Source organism: Desmodus rotundus, chromosome 11 (genome assembly GCF_022682495.2).
Source record: "Desmodus rotundus isolate HL8 chromosome 11, HLdesRot8A.1, whole genome shotgun sequence".
NCBI classification, from domain to species: Eukaryota; Metazoa; Chordata; class Mammalia; order Chiroptera; family Phyllostomidae; genus Desmodus; species Desmodus rotundus.
This window is the reverse complement of record NC_071397.1, coordinates 39786850-39813730: the sequence shown is the minus strand read 5'-3', so window position 1 is coordinate 39813730 and position 26881 is coordinate 39786850. Positions and strand designations below refer to the sequence as shown.

Here is a 26881-nt window from a genome sequence, read left to right as displayed (position 1 = left end):
GAAGTGACACCAGGCTATCTGGAGTCTCAGGGCTGTCCCCTTGTAGTCATCAATACTTTGTCTTTTTAAACTAAGTCATTTTTTCTTTTAAGACGTCTTACTGAATGTTATTTTTACCATCTTGACTATTTAGTTTGAATGTCATAATTTGGGACCAACATGCCCTTGACAAAAATGTTAGTGTATTGCAGAGATTTTTAATTTTCTATTTTTTGTTTCTAGAAACAATTAAGTTTTATATGACAGAGATGATTATTCAGCCATCTGAGAGAAATTTTCCCATCATACCAAGGTACAATAGCAAATTAAATTTATTCTGTAATTTCAATGTATGAAAAGATAGGTACAACTGATTATTTGGGAGTTCATTTTTATTTATACCTTCCTTTATTTGGAAAGGTTAGTTGGACCAAACCACACATGTGAAATATTTGAGGATTTATTTATGGTTTGCTTACATAATGTCATAGACGAATATGCTCATATAAATCTAATTTACAAAGGTTTTTGTGCTGCTTTCTGTGTGCCAGATATCCAAGGTCTTATAACCTAATCATCAAAAGGTTTTTGTATAATTATTTCTGGTTAATTTACAATTTGAAACATGGGTCAGTTTTAAAATGACTACTGTGTTTTTAAAAGAAATGATACTTAAGCACTAAATCCATTAGTGTGTCCTTTCTCGGAATCTGTTTAGTTTGCAAACAAAAGTTAACTATAGTATCTTTATTTTAGTTCTTTATTGATGTGTCAAATTATGACATTCTGAATATAACTTTGACCTTTGTTCTCCTATAAGTATTTTGATTATATAGCTAAGATCTGACAGTTTGAGGGGATGCAAATGGAAATATTAAAGATAATACTGTCTAATGTTTGGGAAGAAACGTCTCACCTTTTAAAACTTAGTTGTTCACTGTTTTGTGCCACGGCACAAAAGAAATATTGACTTTTCTGACATACTATTTTTTATTCAGTTAGGTTATGGTGGAAAATGTATTAAGGATTGGAAAATAGGATACAAGAAGACTAGAGCAAACACAAATACATTAAAATATATTAAAATACACATTAGCTCAGATTGTGAGGGAATGGGCAGCATATAGAAGAGTCTGGCAAGCACTTGCCTCTGCCTTTTAGGTACCCTGTGGGTATTTTTGGCTCATCTTGCCAGTTAGAGTTATTATGACAGGCACATTGTGAAAATTGATTTCTGTTCAAACAGGTCTCAGTTTGTACAGAGCGTTATCGCCCATTGTCTGATGGAACTCTCCTCTGCTAGAAGCACTTTTAGATTCATTATTCAAGGTCATGACGGCAAAACATACATCTTGGTAAGAAATTATTTCACCCAGCCTTTTGTTGCCCTAGTAACCCAGGGTCTCATGATTTTTTTTAGTTTTTGTCATTCTTTTTTTTAAGATATTTTATTTATTTATTTTTAGAGAGAAAGGAAGGGAGGGAGAAAGAGAGGGAGAGAAACGTCAATGTGTGGTTGCCTCTTACAGGTCCCCAACTGGAGACCTGGCCTGAAACCCAGGCATGTGCCCTGACTGGGAATTGAACCAGTGACCCTTTGGTTCACAGGCCAGGGCTCAATCCACTGAGCCACACCAGCCTGGGCTGTCATTCTTTTTTCTTAATTCTCAGGTCTAGAAAACAATTGATCAAAAAATGAATTTTTAATGTCAGTTTAATTCACAAATCAAACTCCCTTAATTTAATAGATGATCGAGTGCCTCGATGTGCTAGGTGCTAGGTGCTATAGACAGAAATAAAACCTGCTCTGTAGAAGCTCATACCACAAAATAAAGTGTTGCACTCAGTCTGTCTCTCACTTTTTTTTCTACTTGATACTGTTATGTATTTTCTGTTTGTTCTGTGGTAAGAACACTTAACAAGGAACCTACTGGCTTCACAGATTTTTAAGTGCACGGTACGGTATTGTTAATTATAGGCACAGTGTTGTGCAGCAGATCTCTAGAACTTACTCACTTTGCCTACTGAAACTTCATACTCTCTGATTAGCATCTCCTCATTTCTCCCTCTCCCAACCCCTGGCATTCTACTCTCTACTTCTGTTAGTTAGACTATTTGAGATTCCTTGTATAAATGGGATCATGCAGTATTTGTCCTTCTGCATCTGGCTTGTTTCACTTAGCATAATGGCCTCCAGGTTCATCCATGTGGTCGCATATTAAAAGATTTCCTTCTTTTTTAAGACTGGATAATATCCCATTACTTATATGTGCCACTTTCTCTTTATCTGTTCCTTGATGGACATTTGGATTGTTTCTACATCTTGGTTTTTGTAAATAGTACTGCAGTGAACCTGGGAGTGCAGCTGTCTCTTTGAGGTCCTCATTTCTACACTGATATTTGAGAAGTAGTGCCAAGTTTTGGAGAAGAGGCTCTGGCAGTTGGCAGAATCATCCCCTACATGTATCACAAGCATCTAATATTATACTGCTTCTGTTAAAAATAATGTTCTGCAGAAAAGAATTTGGGATTTTTATGTGAAAATCCAAGAATCAGGGCCCAAGTCTCTTCTCTGCCTCTTACCTGTTTTATTCCACCAGTAAACATATATCAAGCACTTGGTGATTGAAAGGCACTGTTCCAGGTGCTCAAAGTAAAACAAAAAAGCCCTTAAGGAACTCAGAAGGTAACAGGGAAACCAGGTAGGTAACAGGAGGGATAGGGTTGAGATTGTTATTAGGTGTGGCTTTGTAGCTGGTCACTCATTATGGCAGCCCCATGCTTCTGTAATTCCAGATAATTTCTGTCAAAAGCTAAAATAATTTCTGATTGAAGTTGATACTAAGTATAACTTATAGTCTGAAATCAATTTTAATTTTCTTTTACTGCAAGGTTTTCAATTTGAAACTCAGGAGTGGGAACTTTTTAGACTACATTAATATATATTTATTTTTTTAAATTTCTTTTTTGTAAAAGTAGTACATTCTTGAAACACACTCAGACAGCATGAAGAACATAAAAGAAGTGGTAGTTCCCCCATCTTGTCCCCTCTTGTCCTGCTGCGTCATACTATTTGAAGGTAAACATCATTAACAGCCTGATATATGTACTTTGGCACCTTTTCCCTGTCTATATGTAGCTGTATGTGCATACCCACAGGTATTTGCCAGTTTGAAAAAAAAAAAAAGAAAACCAGAATCATGTGATTAACATTTCTCTTGAACATTCTTATGTCATTCAACACTATATCATGAGGATTGACAGTATTAGAATTTGAGTATTTAAAATGCCGATAAGTGTCATTTTCCAAAAAAATTGTAATAGTCTGTCCCTTATAGTGGACATTCATGTGCCCCACCCAGATCCCCTTTCCTGGTTAGTGCACCCCTTTCCCAGCTGCTGAGAGTGTTGGCTGCTTATCGCTCACAGCTGCTTTCTTCTCCAGAGACTTGCCCTAACCTAACTGATGCTTGACCAGGGAGTTTCCTGTCTTCCACTGACCCCCACCCTGGCCTGGTCATCCCACTGCAAATGATTTGATCCTGAGGTACAGAAAGCTGAGGTCTCCTGTCTCTCAAAGTGGGACAAGACGTAGGTTCGAGTTCCCTCTGGGGTTGGGCTGATCCAGACTCCAGTTGAGTTCACATCCTTGCCTAGTTTCTTCTTCTGCCTTATCCTGTTTACCTTAGTCCCTTTCTCCTGAGAGTAGTCCCTGACTGACTCACATGCATCCGAATCTCCAAACACTCTTCAGCCAGCAGTGAATGAGAATGCCCATCCACAGCCCTCTTCTGAACTGGGGGGTTGCAATCTTTTTGTATTTGCCAATCTGGTAAGTGAAAAAGGGTGCCACATAAAATTTTAATTTCTTTATTACTAGTTATATTAGCATTTTTATATGTTGATCACTTCTTTTAATTGTTTGCCTGTATTTCTATTGGGCTGTATTTCTAGGAGTGCTATATATTATAGATATTAACTTTGTTACAGATGTATAAATACTTTCCAGTTGGTTGCCTTTTTTCTTTTTTTAACACTTTATCATGTTGACAGCTCTACCAAGGTTATACTTGGAAAGATTTACTTCCCTTAAAAATTATATACATGATTCTCTTATATATTTTTATGATATTTTCATAGTTTTGTATTTGTTTTTTGTGGGGTTTTTTTGATTGGTGATATGAGACATGGATAAGGTGGTGATATCCTTATACTTAGACTTTTCTCTACTTACCTTTAGCTATGGCTTTTAAACTCAGACAGTTTGGTGATTGAATCTTTGGGAAATTCCAAAAGTGTGAAAAAGTTTCCCTTGCTGGAAGACATATCAAAAGCAGACTTTGGCTGTGCTTGGAATGCTGTCAAGGTCCTCTACCAGCCGTGCATCAAAAACAGGAATGAAACGTAAGTTGTGCTTTTGTTTTCTCATTACACGTTATGTTGTAGTTTCTTTAACCATGTTGGTGTTCAGAAATTAATAAATGGTACTGTAGTACTTCCCTACTTGAAGCCTCCTAGAGTCATACTTCTTAATGTTATGCTTTCAAAGTAGATTTAATTATTACAGATGATTCATGCTAATGTGCACAAAGCCTGCTTTGACTGAAAACAATTGATCTTTTTCTTGTAATCTCAGCTGTCTATACATATGGCTACGGTACTAAATCAGACTCAACAACTATGAATATTTACTGATAAGCACTTACAGACTTTTGGGATACAATAGTAAACAAAACACAGTCCCTGCCTCCTCAGGTTGTCATTCTAACGGGGAAGACAGATCATAAACAAGAGACAAAAAAACCAAAGACTAATGTGACTCTTACTATAAGCCCAGCACCAACTAAGGGCTTCTGGCTCATTTAAACCTGACAGCACTTCTGTGGGGTAGGTACTGCTATCACCCCTGCTTAGACGTAAGGACACTGTGGCACAGAAGCTAATATAACACTAGTGAAATACAAAGCCGGGTGTGGAAGTTGGCGAGTGGTAGTATGGGCGTAGGAGTGTTGTCATTTTATCTTGAAAACCAAGGACGATTGCTCAGATTAAGATGATACTTAGAATACTTGAAGGAAGTTAGGGAATGAGCCATATCTGAGGGAAGAACATTCCAACGGTGGGGGGGGGGGGGAGTACAAACTGTTCTTTTTTAAACAGATTAGAAGTGTATACTTGTCCAGTACCCTAAAATGGGTTTGATCAAATTTGTACTAAGAGGAAAGTCCCACTCTTTTTCTAGGAAGTAAATAAGAAATACTTTGAAATTATTGCTTGTCTTGTCTTTTCTGAATTATGCAAGCAGTATAATTCATAAAATATTCAAACAGTAGAGACAAACATGAAGTAAAATATAGAAGTCCTCTGTTATTTCTCTTTCCAGAAGTAAAAAGCGTGTTGTATATTCTTCTATTCCTTTTGTATTATCTTGTATTTTAACATAATTGGAATGATATGTAGATTTTTTTACACTTAAAAAAATTGTGTCTTGGAGATTCTTCCAGTGCTTGGCATTTTATGAAATAGACGTAATATAAATAATGTAATCATTTTTCTGTTGACAGGTACTTGGGTTGTTACTTTTTTTTAACTGCACTGTCTGTGTTGCACATTTGTTGTGGGATTGTGTTGTACTGTTTTTGTCATAAGGATTTCTAGAAGTAGAATTGCTGAGTCAAAGGGTTTGACATTTCAAATTTTGATAGATATCAAATTGACTTGCAAAGACATTGCAAATTTATATTCCCACCTGAAGCTTCTGTAAGTGCCCATTTCCCTGACCCCTCACCCAAAGTGCCATTTACATTTTGCCCATCTGATGCCAGTCTAAATAAAATAGGTTCACTTGACTATCCTTGTTTTTTACTGAAGCATGATCAGAGAATATGGCTTATGTGTGTTTGATGCTTTGCGGACTTTGCTGAGCTGGTGTGTGTGTGTGTGTGTGTGTGTGTGTGTGTGTGTGAGAGAGAGAGAGAGAGAGAGAGAGAGTGTGTGCTCTAATACATAGTAAACTTGTAAGCTGTTCATTGGTTATATTCTCTTTTAACTAGTGTGGGTATATATGTATGTCTGTATGTCAAATTTATTAAAACCTTTTACACTCATCTTTTTTATGATGCGGACATCACCAAGCAGTGTCCGTGGCGTTGTGGCTGAGACGAGACAAATTCACACAGACTACAGAGTCCTGTGGAAGAAAAGGGACAGCATGGCCACTCTCTCAAGGGGAGAGTGCCTTGACCTTTGCCTTGACAGGCTTCTATTGGCTTAATTTGCATAGGAATACAGGGCATGTATGGAAAGCTCATCGATCATTGTCAGGCAGTAATAATCAAATAGATAACATTCAAAGAACTCTGAGGGCTCATTTTGAGTCAGGGTCAGATAGCTAAAGGACCATAAAACTTTGGGGAAACAAACTCATTTCATGCTTGACCCTTATCATTTAAATTGAGGGTATTAGCAAAGCAGGTTTCACAGGGTTTTATGCATTCTTCTTAGGCCTGATTGCCCTGGGGAACCTGCCCTTTCCAGCACAGGGCCACACCCACCTCCAGCATTGTTTCCTGCTTAGATAAAGCAGGGGAAGTAAGGCAGCCAAGAGATTAGGAGACTTCTTGCAGACAGGATGAGGACTCAGGCCATGTCAAAGACGAGGGGTGAGGGTCCATCACCCCCTTTTTCTATAGCCCCCCAAGTACTCCCCTGAGGGACCCCTGGTGACCATGCCTGTCTTAGGTCATCCCTCCCTTGAGGAATCTTACCCATCATTGGCTAACTGGTCATGCACTGGAGGCCAGGCAGGGTGAAGTAAAGTGGGCAGAGGTGGTGCTCCTGCCAGGGAGATAAGCTTTGTCTCCTTAGTGGCTTAGGTTCTCAAGGTCTCTCACTCAGCCTTAGCCATGGGGGGGTTACAGTCTCTGAAACCAGGCAAGGCGGTTCCCAACATATTTAAAATTTCAATTTTTCAGAAGGGTGTGTTAAATCTCACTATGATTGTGAAAAAGTCATTTTCTTCTGGTTTTGATATCACTTTTTGCATTATATATGGAATGGGAAAAGTAGGCCTACAATTGTTCACATGGAAAGTAATATAATAATAAATAATAATACAAGAATAAACTCTGTTTTCTGTACTCACAACTATAAACCTACTTTTGTCCACCCCTGTAGCTGGAAGCTCTGTTATTAGGTATATTAAGATTTGTTACATGACAACTTGACTAATTGCATATTTTAACAATAAGAGATATTTTCCTTTAATTCTAATTTGCTTGTTAATATTGCTATATTTACTTTCTTATTTCAATTGTTGATTGTTACATCTTTTTCCATTTCTGTATTTTCAGGTGTCATGTGCTATTTTATTTTAGATGTATGTCCTGTTACCACATACCTTGTAAAGTACATGTGGCTGGATATTTGAAACTCCAGTGGGAGAGTCTGACTTCTAACAGTGAACTTAATTAATTCACATTTACTGTGATTATTGATATAGCTGACCTTAGTCTGCTGTCTTTTACATTGGTTGCCTTCTCCGTGTCATTTCTTTCCTTTGTTGATTTGGAAGTAAATATTATCTATTACAAAGTGATTTTTAGTGGTTAACCTTAAATTTTTAACATATATACTTAAAGTTATTATTTTTTTTAGTATTTATACCCTTCATCAGAGTAAGAAAAAACTCTTCAGTAGGTTTCACATCTCTTGTCTCGCTTCCTGCCTTGCTTACTATCTCCCCTGTGTTGAGATCATTTGTAATCTGATGATGGTGGTTGTTTCTTCCTAAAGAAGTACCAAGGCAAAGCCCTGCCACCCCTTTGCTTACCTATTACTTACACTATGCATTATGACAATCTTGGGTTTATATTTTTATTGTAGAAGTCTATTTCCATAAAAAATATTTATGGGTTATTTGATGTTCTAAAATACTTACAAATAATATTTTATTGTCGGTAGCTTTTTGCAGTTTTTATCACTCAATATCCTTTATTTCATTGTTTAATTTGAAAAAGTATGCTCTTTAATAGTTTATTTAAACTTGGGCTGTAGGCAGTCCTTAAATATCAGAAAATCTCTTTTACCTATTTTCTGTCTCCTTAAAAATTTTCTCTTTATCTTTGGATTTCTAAGATTTTATACAGATGCATCCAAACATAAGTGTTTTTTCAAGTTTTTCTTTTACATCATAATGTTGTTTTACAGATGCAGTATTCCCTCAATATCTATGAGAGTAATAATTTTACTTAAAGTCTTTTGTTTTCTCTATTAACTCTTTCTCCTGGGTGTTGACGCCTCTTTTTGAAAAGAGACGTTGGGTTTGGTACTTCATGGTGTTGCTTTTCCCAGTGTTTGATGATTTCACCAGAATTCCTACACTAGCATGTAAAGTCCATGTGAGCCAGGACCTTGTCTGTCTTGCTCGTTACTACATCTACGTGAGTTCTTGTAGAATTACTCAGAACATACAATTTATGTTTACATTTAACAAAACATTTGGTTAATGAACTGTACATGTTTTTCTGCTTATCTTTGTATTTTATAATTACTGTTCATCTATTAGAGACTGTGTGTTCTTGTTACCACAGCCTGCCCTTATGGATTTGTGAAAGAGAATGCAAAGGATATACTCCTCTGGATGTACCAGTATGTCTTTTGTCAGCTTTTGGGTTTTAAGAAAAAGGAAGTGGTAGTACATGCAGTTACGGTGGTGAACCTTGTGTTCATTATTATGAAAAATATTTGCTCTGCCTTTCTTGAGGAGTGGTACAGGAATGAACCTGTCCCACTGTTTCATTCATTCCTAACAAATCGCTGTGACATAGGAAATATGACTATTATAGCTTGTGTTCCTTGGCATTTGATTATTGGAATTTTTTTTTTTAACTCCATATGTCATGGGGACAAGTTGACATCCAGTAAAGGAGTTTGATTACTTTAGTTTGCCTATTTTATATAACTACTTTTGTTGTGCTTTTGCTCCTGCTACTGCTTGATTCTGTGTCCCCCAAAGGTAGGAAGGGAATTTCGCCACGTTGTGTAAGAATCCTGTGAGTTATTTACTTTTGTTTTCTAAGGAAGTTAGTTTCTTTCTTTTGGGGTATGGCTGAGGAAGCCGTAGACTCCCTGGCATATTTTTGGCACATGGGACAGTGCATTAACTATTTTAGTCCGATTGGCAAGAATTTTTTCTATTGGAAGTATGGATTGCCAGATGGCAGTCTAAAAGAGGATAATAGCAAATGAAACTATGGCTTTATTTCCTTGAGCATACACAAAAAAGTAGTGAGTAATATTTTTAGAATGTTTTTTCTTTCAAGCAATAGACACACGTTTCTTAACATTTTGAGGTCTATTTTTTAATCTCTCTTACCCTTGCCCACAATTATCCTACAACTCACATTCTTTAGTTTGCATTTCAGAGTTCAAATACTAAATATTAACTTTTTAGCTTTCAAGTTTAAGTTAACTTCTGCAGTTTAATTCTGCTAACTCATCAATTGACCTGTGGCCTCGTTCTCTAGATGGGGGGAAGTGGGGAGTGCGAATTTTCCACTGAGGGGACATTGGCAATGTCTGCAGATTTCTTTTGGTTGTCAAAACTTGGAGAGGGGGCTACTAGCATCTAGTACGTAAAGCCAGGGAAGCTCTTAATCATTACACAATGCATTGGAGAGCCCCTACAACAAAGAATTATCCAGCCCAAAATGCCAATTAGGCCAAAGTGGAGAAAACCTGATTTAGATTATCTCCTAAAATCAAGCTTTGTCTATCTTATCCTTCTGGGGGTCATAGCCCACACTTTTCTCGAAATTGTATTTAAGCCAACAAATAAGAGAAATCTTATTTGGAAAAATAAGAGCCAAAATCTCTATAATCTTTACATGTTAACTTTGTTTAAAAAATATAATGTAAACATTTGTTGTTATACTTTTCTCTTTTTTTAGGGAAATGTGAAGAATAGATTTATTTTTATTAAATGATGAATTTGATAGGAATCAATTTTTTTGTTCTCATATTATTAAGAGAAAAGAACTTAGGGGAGTGTAGTCATTAAGTGTAAATAAGTGTTTTTTTTTAAAAGCTAAATTGAATTCTCTTCATTGTGTAAGTTACACGAGTTCTAGTATTTTGCTGATTGTTCTTCCTACGTTTTTCAAAAGAGAGCCAATTGGAGAATCTAGAGAATTTCCACTCAGAAAAACTAATCTGTGTTCTATTATTATTAGCATTTTCTTGCAAAATATATTGAGGGAGGAAATGTTGATATGTTATATTTACCCCTAATTTTCATGGAATTTAGAGATTCTCTTTTATAAAACTAACTGGTTTGCTCTCTGTTGACTATATATAGGTAATCATTGCTTCTAAAATAGAAGTGTATTTTTGCCTTGAGACAGTCATTATTATTGCTTTTTCTAATAAAATAAAAACATATATATGAGGTCTGTCCAGAAGGTATCCAGTCATGTAATATGAAAAGTAGAGACATTTATTGAAGAAGTTACAAAATACAAGAAGCATTGTACACAGGACAATGATACTGTAGTCACCTTCAAAGTAGGCACCTTGGGACCTCACACAGTTCTCCCAGTCACCATCAGCTGCCCCATTGTATTTTCATGAATCTCATCAACTGTCTGAAATCTCTTCTCTTTCAAAGGTGACTTTAGTTTTGGGAAAAGCCGTAAGTTGCAGGGGAGTGAATCTGGGCTGTAGGGAGGCTGGGTGATTTTATGTTTCATCACAAAACTACATGAGACATGATCTGTGAGTGGGTACATTGTCGTGATGAAGTTGTCAATCATCAGTTGCCCATAGCTGTGCCTTCTGAATCATCCAAATAATTTTCCCAGAGGAATGTTCAAGCTTAACGCAAAATTTGATGCAAATTCATTGCTGTACTTGCTTAGTAATTTTGAATGCGATGGCCACACAGTACACATGCTCACTCAATGGCGTCTATCACCCCTACTGACTAGTACAGTGAAGTCATCATTGTTAACATATGCGCATTCCAGTCCACTCTCCTTGGCTGCCAGGTTGCATCATTGTGGCGCAAACCTTTCTCGTATTAACAATGGCTGGACTTTTTCCAGACAGACCTCGTAAACCACATCCATATATATTTCATATGTATAAAGTAGTACTGGTGGTTGTTTTTATTTATGAAGTTGTATTTTCTTTTTATTCCTTTATTTTAGCAGGAAAATTGAAATTCTGTTTATTTATTGTGGTAAAAACTGCATTAACATAAAATTTACCATCTTAACCATTTTTTCAGTCTACAGTTCAACAATGTTAAGTATATTCACATTGTTGTAAAAGAGATCTCCAGAACTTTTTCATGTTGCAAATCTGAAACTCTGTACTCATTAAATACAACTCTTCTTTCCCACTTTCCCCAGTCCGTCTTAACCACCATTCTATTTTTTGTTTTTATAAGTTTGAATGCATTAGTTCTGTAGAGCTGCCATAACAAAATATCATGGACAGGATAGCCTAAACATTAACAGAAATTTGTTTTCTCAGAGTTCTTGAGGCTACAAATCAAGATTAAGGTTCTGTCAGGATTGATTTCTTCCTGAATTATAGATGGCTGCCTTCTTGCTATGACCTCATAAGGCCTGTCTTTGGTCATATGGAGGGGAGAGTGAGAGAGGTCTTATGTCTGTTTCTCTTCTGATAAAGACAGCAGTCTGATCAGATTAGGGTTCCATTCTTATGACTTCATTTAACTTAAGTACTTCGTTAAGGGGCCTATTTTCAAATACTGCCTTGTTGGGGATTATAGTCCTACCTCTACTTATATTTAACATATGAGTTTTATAGGGACATAATTCAGTTTATAACATTGACTTTTTAGATATTTCACATAAGTGGAATTACATAGTATTTGTCTTTTCTTGACTGGCTTATTTTGCTTAGCATAATGTCCTTAAGTTCATCCATGTTGTAGTGTGTGACAAGATTGCCTTTCTTTTTAATGATAAATATAAATATATATAAATAAGAGGTCTGTCCAGAAAAAGTCCAGCCATTGTAAATATGACAAGAATGGTTTGCACTACATCTTTTTAACCTGGCAGCCAAGGAGAGAGGACTGGATTGCAATGCATGAACAATGATGACTTCACTGTACTAGTCAGTGGGGGTGGTAGATGCCATTGAGTGAACATGTGTACTGTACGGCCATCACATTCAAAATGACTGAGTGAGTAGAGCAGCAAATCTGCATCAGATTTTGCATTAAGTTTGTATATTCCTCCATGGAAACTAATCAGATGATTCAGAAGGCTTTCAGGGATGATGCAATGAGTGCAGCACAGATAAGAATGTGGCACAATCTCTTCAAACATGGTTGAGAATCTGTTGAAAGTGATCCATGTTCTGGAACCTGCAATAAGCAGAACACCTGATAATGCTGAACATGTATGGGCTTCAATAAACAAAGATCCATGACTGGCATTGCAAGAACTAGAAGTTGATCTGGGGATTCCAAAAATTACTGTGTCTGAGATTTTGACTCAGGATCTTGGCAGGAAATGTATTGTGGCAAAATTCGTTCCACTGCATCTGCTGCCAGAGCAGAAGGAACATTGTGCTGTTGCTAATGACTTGATGCAAACCACCCAAAGATCCAGATTTCCTCAAGAAGGTCATAACCGGAGATGAATTGTAGGCCTATGGCTATGATCCAGAAACAAAGGCCCAGTTGTCTCCATGGAAGTCACCTGGTTCTCCACATCCAAAGAAGACGTGGCAAAAGTCACAGCAAGATCAAGACCATTTTAACTGTTTTGTGAATGAGAAGGTATTGTCCATCATGAGTACCCTCAAGGCCAAATAATTAGTAAACAGAACTATGTCAGTGTTCTTCATCAGTTGAGAGATGCAATATGACGAACACAGCTGCAGCTATGGGTAACTGGTGATTGGCAGCTTCATCATAGCAAAGTGCCTGTTCATGCATCACGTCTCGGGTAGAGTTTTTTGGTGAACCATCAAATCACCCAGGTGACTCAGACCCCTTACAGCGTAGATTTCATGCCCTGCAACTTCTGGCTTTTCCCAAACCAAAATTATCTTTGAAAGGGAAGAGATTTCAGACCGTTGATGAGATTTAGGAAAATACAACAGAGCAACAGACGGAGATTCCAACAAAGCATTCTGCAGAGTATTTTAAACAGTGGAAAAGATGCTGAGAGAAATCTGTGAGGTCCAAGGTGCCTACTTAGAAGGGGACCTAAGGCATTAATGTCCTATGTACAATATTTCTTGTATCTTGTATGTTCTTCAGTAAATGTCTCTATTTTTCATATTACATGGCAGGGTACTTTCTAGACAGACCTTGTATTCTGGTATTAATCCTTTATTAGATATATGATCTGCAAATATATATAATATATATATATTTATACATTCATTCTGTAGGCTTCCTTTTCACTGTTGATTGTCTTTTGGCATGCAATATGTTTTTAATTTAGATTATATTTTATTGTTTATGCTATTAGAGTTCTTCCCTTTGTCTCCCTCCATCCAAACCCACACACACTCACACTCCCTCTGGCAATCCCCACACCATTGTCTATGTCCATTGGTCATGCATATGTAGTCTTTGGCTACTGTTTTCCTATTCTGTACTTTACATCCCCATAACTATTCTGATACTACCAATTTGTTCTTTTTAATCCCTTCACCTTTCATGCCCATACCCCCGACCCCCTCCCATATGGCAACCATCAAAACATTCTCCATATCTGTGATTCTGTTTCTATTCTGCCTGTTCATTTATTTTGTTTTTTTAGATTCAATTAGTGATAGATATGTATTTATTGCCATTTTATTTTCATATTTTTTATTTTCTCCTTGAAGAGGACCCTTTAACATTTCATATAATACTGGTTTGGTGGTGATGAACTCCTTTAGCTTTTTCTTGTCTTGGAAGCACTTTATCTGTCCTTTGATTCTAAATGTTAGTTTTGCTGGATAGAGTAATCTTGGTTGTAGGTCCTTGCTTTTCATCACTTTGAATATTTCTTGTCAATCCCTTCTAGCCTGCAAAGTTTCTTTTGAGAAGTCAACTGAAAGTCTCATGGGAACTCCCTTGTAAGTAACTGTTTTTCTTTTGCTGCTTTTAAGATTCTCTCTTTGTATTTACCTTTGACATTTTAATTATGATATGTCATGGTATGGGCCTTTTTGGTTTCATCTTATTTGGAACTCTGCACTTCCTGAACTTGTATTTCTATTTCCTTTAACAGGTTTGGGGAGTTTTCTGTCATTATTTTTTCAAATAGGTCTTCAGTTTCTTTCTCTCTCTCTCCTTCTTGCACCCTCATGGTACGAATGTTGGAATGCTTGAAGTTGTCCTAGAGGCTTCTCACACTGTCCTCATTCTATATTCTTTTTTCTTTTTGCTGTTCTGATTGGGTGTTTTTTGCTTCCTTATATTCCAAGTTGCTGATTTGATTCTTGGCTTTATCCACTCTACTGTTTTTTTCCTGTAAACTGTTCTTCATTTCAGTTAGTGTATCCTTCATTTCTGACTGTTTTTTTTATGGTTTCCATGTATTTTTTTTCAAGTTGTTGAAATTCTCTCTGAATTCATCTGCTCTTTCCCTAACTTCATTAAGCATCTTTGTAACCAGTGTTTTTAACTCTGCATCAAGTAGATTGCTTGTCTCCATTTTGTTTAGTTCTTTTTTAGAGTTTTGTTCTTTCTTTCATTTGGGCCATGTTTCTTTGTCTCTTCATTTTGGCAGCCTCCCTGTCCTTGTTTCTATGTATTAGGTAGAGCTGCTATGACTCCCTATCTTGTTAATGTGGCCTAATATAGTAGGTGTCCTGTAGGATCCAGTGGCACAGCCTCCCTTGTCACCCAAGCTGGGTACTCAGGGTGCGCCCACTGTGTGGGCTGTGTACAGCCTTCTTTTGTAGTTGAGCCTTGATTGCTGTTGGCAGGTGAATAGGAGGGATTTACCCAGGCCAATAAGCTGCAAGGACTGGCTGTGACTACTGACCACCAACTTCCAACTACTGTGGAGGATCAGCTGTACAGGGACCCACTCCACAGAGCAGGACTTATTTCAGCAGGGCTCTAGTACCCGCTGAGTTTTCCCCTTGAATGTGTCGCTTGTGGAAGTGGTTGGGTGGTGGCACTCTGACGTGGTCTGTATCTGTCCATTGGGCACACTGTCTCTGGGACTTTTGAGGAGGTGCAGGACAAGGTCTCTCAGTACCTGTGTTCTGCTTGGGGTCACCCAGCATAAGTCACAAAGTGATCTGCAGATGGCTGCTACTTGTGCTGTACTTAGAGGTGCCCCAGCTAGGTAAAGCAATGAACCAAGGTTAGCTGATTCTATTGCCAGGCCCGGGGCCACTTAACAAGAGGTACAGGGCTCCTTGGGGCTAGATGCTGCTCGTTTGAGAGAATTTAGGAATATCTGAAACATGAGCCACGACAAGCCATTTGTATGGAAAAGCCACTGAAAACAGCCTGGGTGAGCCCCAAATTGGGTGGAGTGGAGCCTCAAGGAATCACCAGGGTGAGGCAAACAGTGTGAGCCAGGTTGATGGAGACTCAGATATGGCCCCCACTGGGGGGCTCTGTGGCTCTGTTGGGGGAGGGCTCAGAAAAGAAATAGTGATCTCTGCCAGCACTTCTGTCTGAGAGAAATGTGCACCCCAGCTCTCACCCTGATACCAGACACTTCAGTTCCTCCCTGTATGCATTACGCAAACCCCCTTACATTTCAGATGTGACCCTTGCTTCAGAGGCAAGGCTCAGTCTGGCAGCTTCCATGGGAGCCCTGGGCATTTACTGCTCCGGGAACCAGAGCTGCATCCACAGGTGCCATTACAGCACTTGGCCTAGCAGGTTGCACATGGACTCTGATTTGCTTAACCATGATCAGCATTTGCTTAACCATGCTGCAGAGGTCCTCTGCCAGCCCCAGCCATCTGCTGCCCCACACTACAGCTCAGAGAAGATGAGTCCAAGTAAGTCCTTGTGTGGGCCCTTTAAAAGGAACTGCCTGAGTCTTCCACAGTTTCAATCCCCACTGGCTTTTACAGCCAGAAATTATGGGGACTTATCTTCTTGGCACTGGAACCCTGGACTGGGGTACCTGGAGTGGGGCTGGGACCCCTTGCTCCTGAGATATCCCTCCTGATTTTTATCTACCACATGTGGGTGTGGGAGCAGCACATTCTGCATCTCTGCCTCTCCTACTAGTCTCAGTGTGATTTCTTCCTCAATTCTGTAGTTGTAGGACTTCCATTCAGCTCAATTTCTGGTGGTTCTGAAAAAAGGTTGTTCCGTAGTATAGTTGTAACTGTGATGTGGTTGTGTGAGAAGGCTGTGTTTACCTACACTGCCATCTTGACCAGACACCTTGGCACACAAAAGATTTTAAGTTTGATGTAGTTCCATTTGTCTATTTTTACTTTTGTTGCCTGTGTTTTTGGTGTCACGTCCAAGAAATTATTGCCAAACTCTGCTTAATTTCGATGCTCTTGTTTCTGATGAAGCAGACTCATTGCCTGAAATACTTTGAAAGTAAAATTAGGTGGTTTTGAGGAGATTTAGAGGAATTTGATCTTTTGATTGATCAAAAGCATAAAACAAAATGTTGATTTATGCTAATTTTATGTCCAGCAGATTATCTAATACTTGTTATTTGATAATTGCATAATCTTCTAAAACACTTCATGTTAACTTACTTAGATAGTGTATGAATATGTTGCTAGAATGAATGAATGAATCAGTGTCACCAACCCCTAAAGAATACTTTATGAAATCATCTCAAGTAAGTGTCTTCTACTTCCTCACATAGGAGTAACAGGGTGGCATTGTCAGTGTGCTCTACTTAGGCACATTGACTTTACAGAGTACAATAAACTTAAATTTCAGATATAAATGTCCAAATCTTATATTTCATAAGTGAGCAACTGAACCTCAATAAGAAAAATAACTAAAGTTAGTTAGTTGGTGGTAGAGATGGAATTAGAGTAGGTTGTCATGATTCCAAATTTAGTTCTTTTTTGTTATATAGCCCCTCACCATAAACTTTTAGGATATCTGACAATGTCACTACAAGTGTATATTCTTCCTCAATAGCAATTTCCCTAGGGTTTGGTATGTCAGCATTTTGATTACTCCCCAAAATATACTGCTTACTTATGCCATATTCAGTGAATATTATTCATCTTAATATGTAACATCAGTAGCAGAAACTTTTAATTTATAGTATGCTCATGCCTGATCTAATACATGAGAATTTAAGGATACTAGTGTAATTTTTTTTTAGAAGTCCATTGCCTTAGCTTCTTAGAAAAGGAATCCATTGAAAGGAAATTAATAAAAAATACAAGAAAGTAATCAGAAGCCTCTGGGAAAATACAATGCTTCCTTGGAAAGCACTTTTCACGTATTTGTATGTTAGTATCACATTATCACCCAGACACATTCATCTAGAGACTGTTCGTCATTATGAAGCAAGTTGAACATATACTTCTATGGTTAGTGATGGTAAAAATCCCTCCTCTGGATAGACTGTCTTAGTACACTGGTGTAAATTCAAACATCCATAAATTCATTTATAATCATTAAAGACAATGTAGGAATTAAGGCCAGGACATATAACAAAAGTGAGCTTTTTTTTCTGTAGATTCCAGTCAAAGCAGATTATCTGTGAGAAGCAATTAATCTCGGGATTACTTACTTGAGGTGGGGGTTGTTTTCTTGGGGGAAAGATCTGGTTTCTTTGTGATGAAAGAATATGAGTCAAGTATAGTTATGACCTGTGAGAGCGAAAAGAGGGACAGGACGGTGATTGGATGAAAGAAGGATGGGGCATGTAGGAGGGGGACAACATTCTTCCCACAGACGTGCTCCCGTTTATCTGTTTCATGTATTAGGTTCTCCTTAAAAGCTTTTGTTTGGAGAAAGGATTCCACAGCTGATTTTTTAAAAAGTTTGAGAACCACTGTTCTCTGTGCTAAGCATTTCACAAGACTATGCTTGAATTCACAGGGTCACAGCAAAGTTACTACTTACAAAATCAATCATATTAAGATAGTGCTAATTGTTACAATGGTCTTCCTTTCATCAAGCTGAAATCTGCCTCCTAGAAAGTCTCATCCAGAGCTACCAAAAACTGATCTGCTAACTCTTGAACATGAGAGCTCTTCAAATATTCAAATAATCTGACACTCACTCCTAGATTTTCTCTTTTCCAAGCTAAACATCCTCAAATGGAATGGCTTCAAGTATCCCTTTTCTTATGCAGTCTCATGTTATACTTGGTATCCTTTCCTATTATGTGACAATTACCATCGTGATTGCACGTAAGGTGATGTTGCCCCAGCAACCTGCCAGCTTCATGTAGGGGGAACTGGAGAGAAGCTAGAGCTAGGGATTCCTCCTACAAAGCTGTTTTAGGTAACTTACATGCAATGGGAAAAGGTGTTTTCAGTGGTACTAGACAACCCAAAGAGACTAGAGTTCAAGAATTTGTACATGAAACAGAAAAGTTTTCAACCTCAGGTATTGAAGGTTTTCCTTTATTCATTCAACAAATACTTGTTAAATGCATAATACTGTTATAGGTGCTGGGAATACAGTATTGAACAAAAGAGATCTGATGCTGTGCATCATAGACTTTATTAGAGTCTAGTGGGGAAGACAAAAAAAGTAAAATTGTAACCTGGTGAGTGCTACTTCAAAGAGGTACATGGTATTATGAGAGCAAGTCATAGGGAGAGACCAGCCAGGTTAGGATAAGATTCCAGGAAGAATTGATGTTTGACTGATGTCTGAAGGAAGAGAATGAGCTAACTGGACTAATGGGAATGGGACTAATCTATATCTAGTATTCTGTATTTTGAAGGATATCACCACTCAACCTGGTGACTACATGAAAATACCCCAAATGCAAAGCTAGTTCTTAGTAAAGGCATCAGAGACAGACTGACTGCACATCTCATTTCCTTTCCTTGGAGATGTGACCTATAAATGTTGGAGGAGTTACTTGACATCTTGGAATATTTATATAAACTCTGCATATTTGGCTGAAATCTATTGAAACAAAAGAAAATATATAATTTAAAAAGTTTAACTCACAATTGTTTTTATACATGAAGATCTTCACTTTTTATTGATGCACTTGGGACTTTTGCAGGTGACACTAATGAATGCTAACGTGACGTGTACATCTGAGTCTATCTACCACCGTATTGATTGTGCCTAGAGGCTCTACTTCCTGGGGCTGTGTGCTCAGCAGGTTCCTAGATAATCTGAGCCTTGTTGAAAACCTTGAGGGAGGCTGGGGTCGGGTGGAGGGATGGGGAGAAAATGCAGACAATTGTAACTGAATAAAAATTTTTAAAAAAATTTAAAAAACTTATGTATTGCAATATTATTACCACCATGGCAGTAGCTAACACCTCTGTTAGATTACATAATTATCATTTCTTTTTTCTGGTGAGGAAAATTAAGATCTAGTATCTTAGCATCTTTGAAATTTATAATGCAGTATTGTTGGCTATAAAAGAAAAAAAAGAAAAAAGAAAACCTTGAGGGAAAATTCCAAAAGCTGGGAATTCAGGAAATCCTCAGGGGAAGAAAGCATTTTCTCATCCAGTTTGGAAGGTAAATATTAATTGGTTAGGGATTGCTATATTTTTGTTCTTTTTTATTTTTTAATTTTCAAAATTATAAATCTTCCTTAGCCACAAAATTTATTTTTTTTACCTTCTTACAGAACATCTTCCTCAGCCAAAATTTTGGGGGGAGTAAGGTTTACTTGTAAGCTGTGGGAGCATAGCTCAGGAATCATCATCCATTCTTCATTTCATAGTTTAATTCACTTGTGAAAGTTAAATATCTAATGGTTCTATCTATATACTTCTAAAAGAGGCTGGCTACCAAATACACAGGACTATAGTGAAAAGCTACCTGATCCCTGCCTAATGCAGTGTGTTAATGAGTCAGTGCCAGGTATTTATTTATTAAGCATGGTGCTAGGAACAATGAGGTAGTCTAGGAAGATTGAACATGATCCCACCTTCTTAGCATCGTTGGGTGTTTGAAGCTATGTGATCATTTTAAAGTATGTCAAAACAATTTGTATTCCTCCCTTTAAAAGGTATAGTTTAATTCCTCTGTCCTTTGTTTGTGGTCTGGACTTAGTAAATAGAGCAAAGTGGATGTGACAGAGTATAAATTCTGAGAGTAGGTCATGAAAGGCACAGTGGATTCCTCCTTACCCTATGTCAGATCGCTCCCTCTGGGAGGATGCAGCTGCCAGCACCACAGTGGGACCCCGGCCCCGCCCTCTGGTGACCGTGGCCCCTCCGCTCATCTTGACTGCAGGAGAAACTGTGAACCAGAGCCAACCCAGCCCAACTGTTCCCAGATTCCTATCCCGAAGGAACTAAGATGTTTGTTAATTTAAGCTGCCAAATTTGAGGGCAGCAGTAGATAACTAACTCAAAAGATAAGACAGAAACAAACCTGGAGTCCTTGAACACATCGCTCTCACCTCCAGCAAGTTTCAGAGTGTCTGTGAACCCCATGAAATTGGATAAAAAGTTACGTGCATAGGTATGTGTGTTTTTCTTGGCAAGTATTTAAAGCTTTCATCAGTTTCTAAAAGAACTTCCTAATCTCTGAAATAAAATGTGTGTTTTATTCAGAAGAAATAAAGCAGTGGGGCCAAAGAAGTAGACAGAAAGGTTTCATTGTGGGGAACATCTCTTAACTATAAACAGTTGATGCGTATTTGCTGATGAAGACTGGGGTTGGATCAGGCCTTTAAAACTGAAATGAACTCACATAGACAGTCATATGGAACAGTTCTCTTCAAAGTGTTCTCGATTGCTTTAGATCATTGTAAATAAAATTTCATTGAAACACAGTCATGCTCACCTATATACCTGCTGTCTATGGGTACTTTTGCCATATAACGGCAGAGTTGAGTAGTTGTGACAAATGTCCCACATATCTAAAATATTTACTATCTGTCCCTTTATTAAAAAGTTTGCTAACCTTTACTTTTTTATTCTGAGATGAGGTTGGCATTCTTGTGGCATAAAAGCAGTAGCTGAAATGCACCTTTCTAACTGTTGAGTGAATGAATGTACTACAAGTCATGTAGCAGATTCTCCTACAGGAAGGTAATACATTAACATTTATTCTCCAAGCCCCTTAGGAGTAATTGCTGTCCTGGCCTAAGAAAGATGTGGTTATCTGGGCAGCCTCCTGGGGAAATGAGATTTATAGAGCAGAGGAGAGGGGTTAATGCTGCTGGATCAGAGGTGAACACCCCAGGGCTCTTGGACCATTGAAAGTGGCTCCTCAGCCATAGGGGCATAAGTAGGAGAGGACTGCTGTAGTTTATTTATGTAAAGGAGTGCTTGCTTTCTCTGTATTTGCCTCGAAGACTTGACATTTTTCCTTTTTACCCAAAGAATTTTATAAACTTGATCTATAAATGATGCATATGTTATTTTGAAATAAGATGCTTGAGGGCTGGACTCTAGTCCATTTTGTTGCTAATTCCATTTTGTAGAGTGTTGTGAACTCTTTTGTCACTAACAGCTACTGGTTGATTCTTCCAGGTAAAGTGACAGTCACTTTAATATTGGGCTTAGTTCTGGGACTTCAGGTCTGATTTTTTTCCCTGCAGTTAATCTCCTGATAACAGCTGGTTTTGCTTTGTAGTTTTTGGGTTTTTTTTAAATCCTTACCTAAGTATATATCTACTCATTCCAGAGGGGGTGAGGGAAGAGAGAGAGAAGAGAGAAATGTCCATGTGAGACAGCAAAATTGATTAGTTGCCTTTCATGTGCACTCAGCTGTGGACCGAACCTGCAACCTAGATATGTGCCCTGACTGGGAATTGAACTCATAAACTTTGGGTTTGTGGGAACTGAGCCACACCTGCCAGGGCCCACTTTGTAGCTTTCAGTTTGATGTGCTAAATGTTTATCTTTAATATCCAAGACATTTCTCCAGCTTTAATAATGCCTAGTTTATACAAAGTCTAGAAAGGAAATGGCATGTAGTTGATTGTGTCAGTGTTTTATAGAGTCTTTCCTCTAATTTCTCCTGAGTGTGACTGCCCAGGTGCTCTGCCTCAAAGCCTGGTATCCGATACACTTTCATGCAGACCTCATGTGAACACGGGTGAGTGTCCTCAGCAGGGAAGTGCAATCACCTTATTCATACATCTCTCTTCAAAGCTAATTGTTTAAATAAGAATTTTGTCTATATTGCTGGTTATGTCAGTGAAAAATATATGCTTTGTCACATTTTATACTTTAGTAGGTGGCCAGTGTCAGAGTGCTTTAGCTAAATTTCTAAGAGTTCTGACCAAGTTTATAATCTAATTTATTATCTTTTGTTATGAACTGTTTTTGAATGAATAGAGAAGTTAGAGAATAATGTAATAAACATCCATTTTTTACTGCCCAGTTTTTAGTAAGCCTTACCATATTGCCATATTCGTTATAGATGAATAGATAATTTTTAAAAGTAAGACATTAAGAGAGTTGATGCCTCCTTTGAATTTATCTCCTTTATCCTTCCCCAGGAGAAATGTGATATGTGAAATTTGATGTTTACGATTGCTGTGCATACTTTTATAAATGAAAAGGTTACATATTGTTGACTACCATGTATACTTTTACTAAATATGAATACTATACTTTTATTAAATATAAATATTAAGATTATATACTATTTTCATGTTTTTAAATGCCATGCAAATGGTATTGTATTATATGCATTATTTTCCAAATTGCTTTGCTACATTTAAGATTATGCTTTTAAGACTTTTCCATGTTTATACTTATACTTTATTTATTCATTTTAATTGCTGTAAAATATTCCTTTGTCAGAATATACTATGACTTACTTATCTGTTATCCTTTCAAGTTGACATTTAAGTTGTTTTGATGTTTTTCCATTATAGATAATTCAGCAGTGAGCATTTCTGTTTATTTCTCTTTGCTAATATGTATGCACTTTTCTCTTTTTTACACTTAGAAGTGAAATGATTGGGTCTTAGAGTACATCTTCAATGTTATTAGGTAATTCCAAATAGCTGTCCAAAGTAGCTATATAAATTTATATTTTTACCAGCATCATAAACAACTTCATTGCTTCATATTATGGTCAACATTTTTTTATTTTGCCAATTTATTATTTTGTTATTATAAACAATATTTTTCTAATTACTAGTGTCATTGGACATTGGCTTTAATTTTTTAACTTAATTTTTTACTTTTTAACATTGGGTTGTGATATTAGCCAATGCAATTAGATAAGAAAAAAGCAATTGCAGGCATAAGAACTAGAAATAAAGAAATAAAACTATTTGTAGATGACATGATTATATATTAGGAAAACCCAGAAGCATCCATGAAAACACTATTATAAACAATAAGATAATTGATTAAATTAGCAAAGTTATTTGCAATTATTATTTTTTTAAATATGCAATCAAAAATCACTTAGAATTTGTTATGGAAGGGAATAGCCCATTTACAATAGCAAAAAGAAGAAGAAGGAGGAGGACAAGGAAAAGGAAGGGGTTGGAGAGGGGAAAAGGAGGAGAAGGGAGAGGAGGAAGAGTAGAAAATATATAAATTTAAATGTTAAAATTGTATGAGGAAAATTATAAAACAACTCTTCAAAAAGACTGCAAAGTTGCTTTAAACAAATGGAAATATATATCATATTCTTCGATAAGGCTAAATATTATAAAAATAAAACATAGTCCTAAATTAATATATAAACCCAATTTAAAAATTCAATAAAAATACTATCAGATTTTGTTTTGTTTTCAACTAGACAAGTTGATTATATAATCCATTTAGAAACAAACAAAAATAGAAAATCCCCCAAAATAAAAGAAATCAAAGGAGAGTCTAACCCTTCCAGATATTAAACTGTATTAAGCTGGTATAATTAAAATAGTATGGTACTGACCCATGAATAGAAAGACCATTGGAATTCAATAGAAATAAACTTGGCCTCCCATGAAAATAGAATATATAATAAAGGTGGCTTACCAAATCAATGAGGAAATGTAGACATATATTAGTGTTGGGATAATGGGATATATGCAAGGAAAAAGACAGAACTTTTAATTCTCACATCATACTCTAGGATACATTCCAGATGGTTTATAGGTTATATGAAAGGAAACCATGCAAATACAAAAACAAAATATGGGTGGTTTCTTCCACCACTTTTGAGTAAGGAAAAATATTTTATGACTGTAAATCTAGAAGCACTAAGGAGATGGTGAATTTGATTATATAAAAATGAAAATCAAAAATTAATAAAACAAAGCAAAAAAAGAATAACTATAAAAACTCATTGTAAAATAAACCACAGACAAAGCTTATAGCCCTTATGTATGAAAATCTACCCAGGAGAAAAAGGCTAACAACGCTATAGAAAAATGGATTAAAGATATTCACAGATATTTCATAGGAAAAGAAATGCAAAGAATTCTTAAACATTTAAAAAAGATATTTAATCTCACTCCTTATACAAGAAATGCAAAATAAAACTCTTCCTGAGTTTTATTAGATTGACAGAAGTTTTACAATATAGTCTACTGGCGAAACTGTAGAAAAATGAGAAATCTCATACATTGCTGAAAATGCAAAATGGTACAATCTTTATGGAGACAAACGTGGTAAAATACAAGTGAATTTACTTTTTGATGGAGAGAGTGCATTATACCTATTCCAGTGACATGTTGTCAAACATTAAAGGACATGTGCACAGGAGAACCAAGATGGCGGCGTAGGTGGACACACTGCGCCTCCTCGCACAACCAGAACTGACAGAAAATCAAACAGCAAGGAAGTCTGACACCAAGGAAATAAAAAATAAACATTCATCCAGACTGGTAGGAGGGGCGGAGACAGGCACCGGGGTGGAGAGGACTCGCGTGGCCATGGCGGGACCAAGACTGGCGGAGTGTGGGACGAATGGGGCAGGCAGTCCGACCACTAGCAGACCCTGAGGACCCACATTCGCGCACAGATAAACCGAGAGGGCCAGACTCAGAGTGGCGGAGAACGGGGCAGGCAGAGTGGCGGGTAGCACACCGTGGCCCCACACGCACACACAGATAAACTGGGAGGAACAGAGGGGAGCTAAGCAGTCCACGTAACCCAGGGCTCCAGCTCGGGGAAATAAAGCCTCAAACCTCTGATTGAAAACGCCCGTGGGGGTTGGGGCGGCAGCAGGAGAGACTCCCAGCCTCACAGGAGAGGTCGTTGGAGAGACCCACAGGGGCCTAGAGAGTGCACAGGCCCACCCACTCGGGAACCAGCACCAGAGGGGCACAATTTGATTGTGGGAAGTGGAGGGAGTGGCTGAAACCCGGTGGAGAGTGGAGTGGGCGCCATTGCTCCCTCTCGGCCCCTCCCCCACATACAGCATCACAGCTCAGCGACCAGCGTTACCCCGCCCAGGTGAACACCTAAGGCTCCACCCCTTAAAGTAACAGATGCGCCAAGACAAAAAAAAAAAAAAAATGGCCCAAATGACAGAACACTTCAAAGCTCCAGAAAAAATACAACTAAGTGAGGAAGAGATAGCCAACCTATCAGATGCACAGTTCAAACACTGGTTATTAAGACGCTCACAGAATTGGTTGAATCTGTTCGAAACCAGATGAAAAAAATAAAGCCTATGCCAAGAGAAACAAAGGAAAATGTACAGGGAACCAATAGTGATGGGAAGGAAATTGGGACTCAAATCAATGGTGTGGACCACAAGGAAGAAGGAAACATCCAACCAGAAAAGAATGAAGCAACAAGAATTCAAAAAAATGAGGAGAGGCTTAGGAACCTCTTAAGGTTCCTAGGACATCTTGAAACGTTCCAACATCCGAATTATAGGGGTGCCAGAAGGAGAAGAGGAAGAACAAAAAATTGAAAACTTATTTGAAAAAATAATGAAGGAGAACTTCCCCAGTCTGGCAAAGGAAATAGACTTCCAGGAAGTCTAGGAAGCTCAGAGAGTCCCAAAGAAGCTGGACCCAAGGAGGAACACACCAAGGCACATCATCATTCCATTACCCAAGATTCAGCAGAAGTGTGACAAATGTGACAAGCAGCAAGAGAAAAGGACACAGTTACCTGCAAAGGAGTTCCCATAAGACTGTCAGCTGATTTCTCCAAAGAGACCTTACAGGCAAGAAGGGGCTGGAAAGAAGTATTCCAAGTCATGAAAGGCAAGGACCTACATCCAAGATTACTGTATCCAGCAAAGCTATCATTTAGAATGGAAGGGCAGATAAAGTGCTTCTCAGATAAGGTCAAGTTAAAGGAGTTCGTCATCACCAAGCCCTTATTATATGAAATGTTACAGGGATTTATCTAAGAAAAAGAAGATAAACAATATGAACAGTGAAAATGACAGCAAACTCAGTTATTAACAAACACACCTAAAACCAAAACAAAAGAAAACTAAGCAAACAACTAGAACAGAAACAGAACCACAGAAATGGAGATCACATGGAGAGTTATCAATAGGGGATTGGGAGGGGGAGAGAGGGGGGAAAGGCACAGAGAATAAATAGCATGAATGATAGGTGGAAAATAGACAGGGGGACGGTAAGCATAGTGTAGGAAATGTAGAAGCCAAAGAACTTATAAGTATGACCGATGGACATGAACTATAGGGGGGGAATGTGGGAGGGAGGGGGTGGGCAGGATGGAGTTGAGTGAAGGAGGGGAAAAGGGACAACTATAATAGCATAATCAATAAATACATCAAAAAAAAAAGGTTGAGGGATAATGACTTAAAAAAAAAAAAGAGGACATGTGCACAGAACTTCAATTTAGTACTATTTGTACTGTTAGC

The 26881-nt window shown here is 37.7% G+C and overlaps 1 protein-coding gene across 2 annotated transcripts in view; it reads left to right on the top strand.

Annotated features, from left to right (window-relative positions):
- UBE3D (ubiquitin protein ligase E3D) overlaps positions 1 to 26881 on the top strand; it is a 132028-nt gene that overhangs the window by 35608 nt on the left and 69539 nt on the right. For both annotated transcript variants that reach the window (XM_053913906.1, XM_024576613.3), the window contains exons 6-8: positions 223 to 292; positions 1226 to 1334; positions 4220 to 4383. In XM_053913906.1, coding sequence (XP_053769881.1) covers positions 223 to 292; positions 1226 to 1334; positions 4220 to 4383 — 343 coding nt within the window. The remainder of the gene's footprint in view (positions 1 to 222; positions 293 to 1225; positions 1335 to 4219; positions 4384 to 26881) is intronic.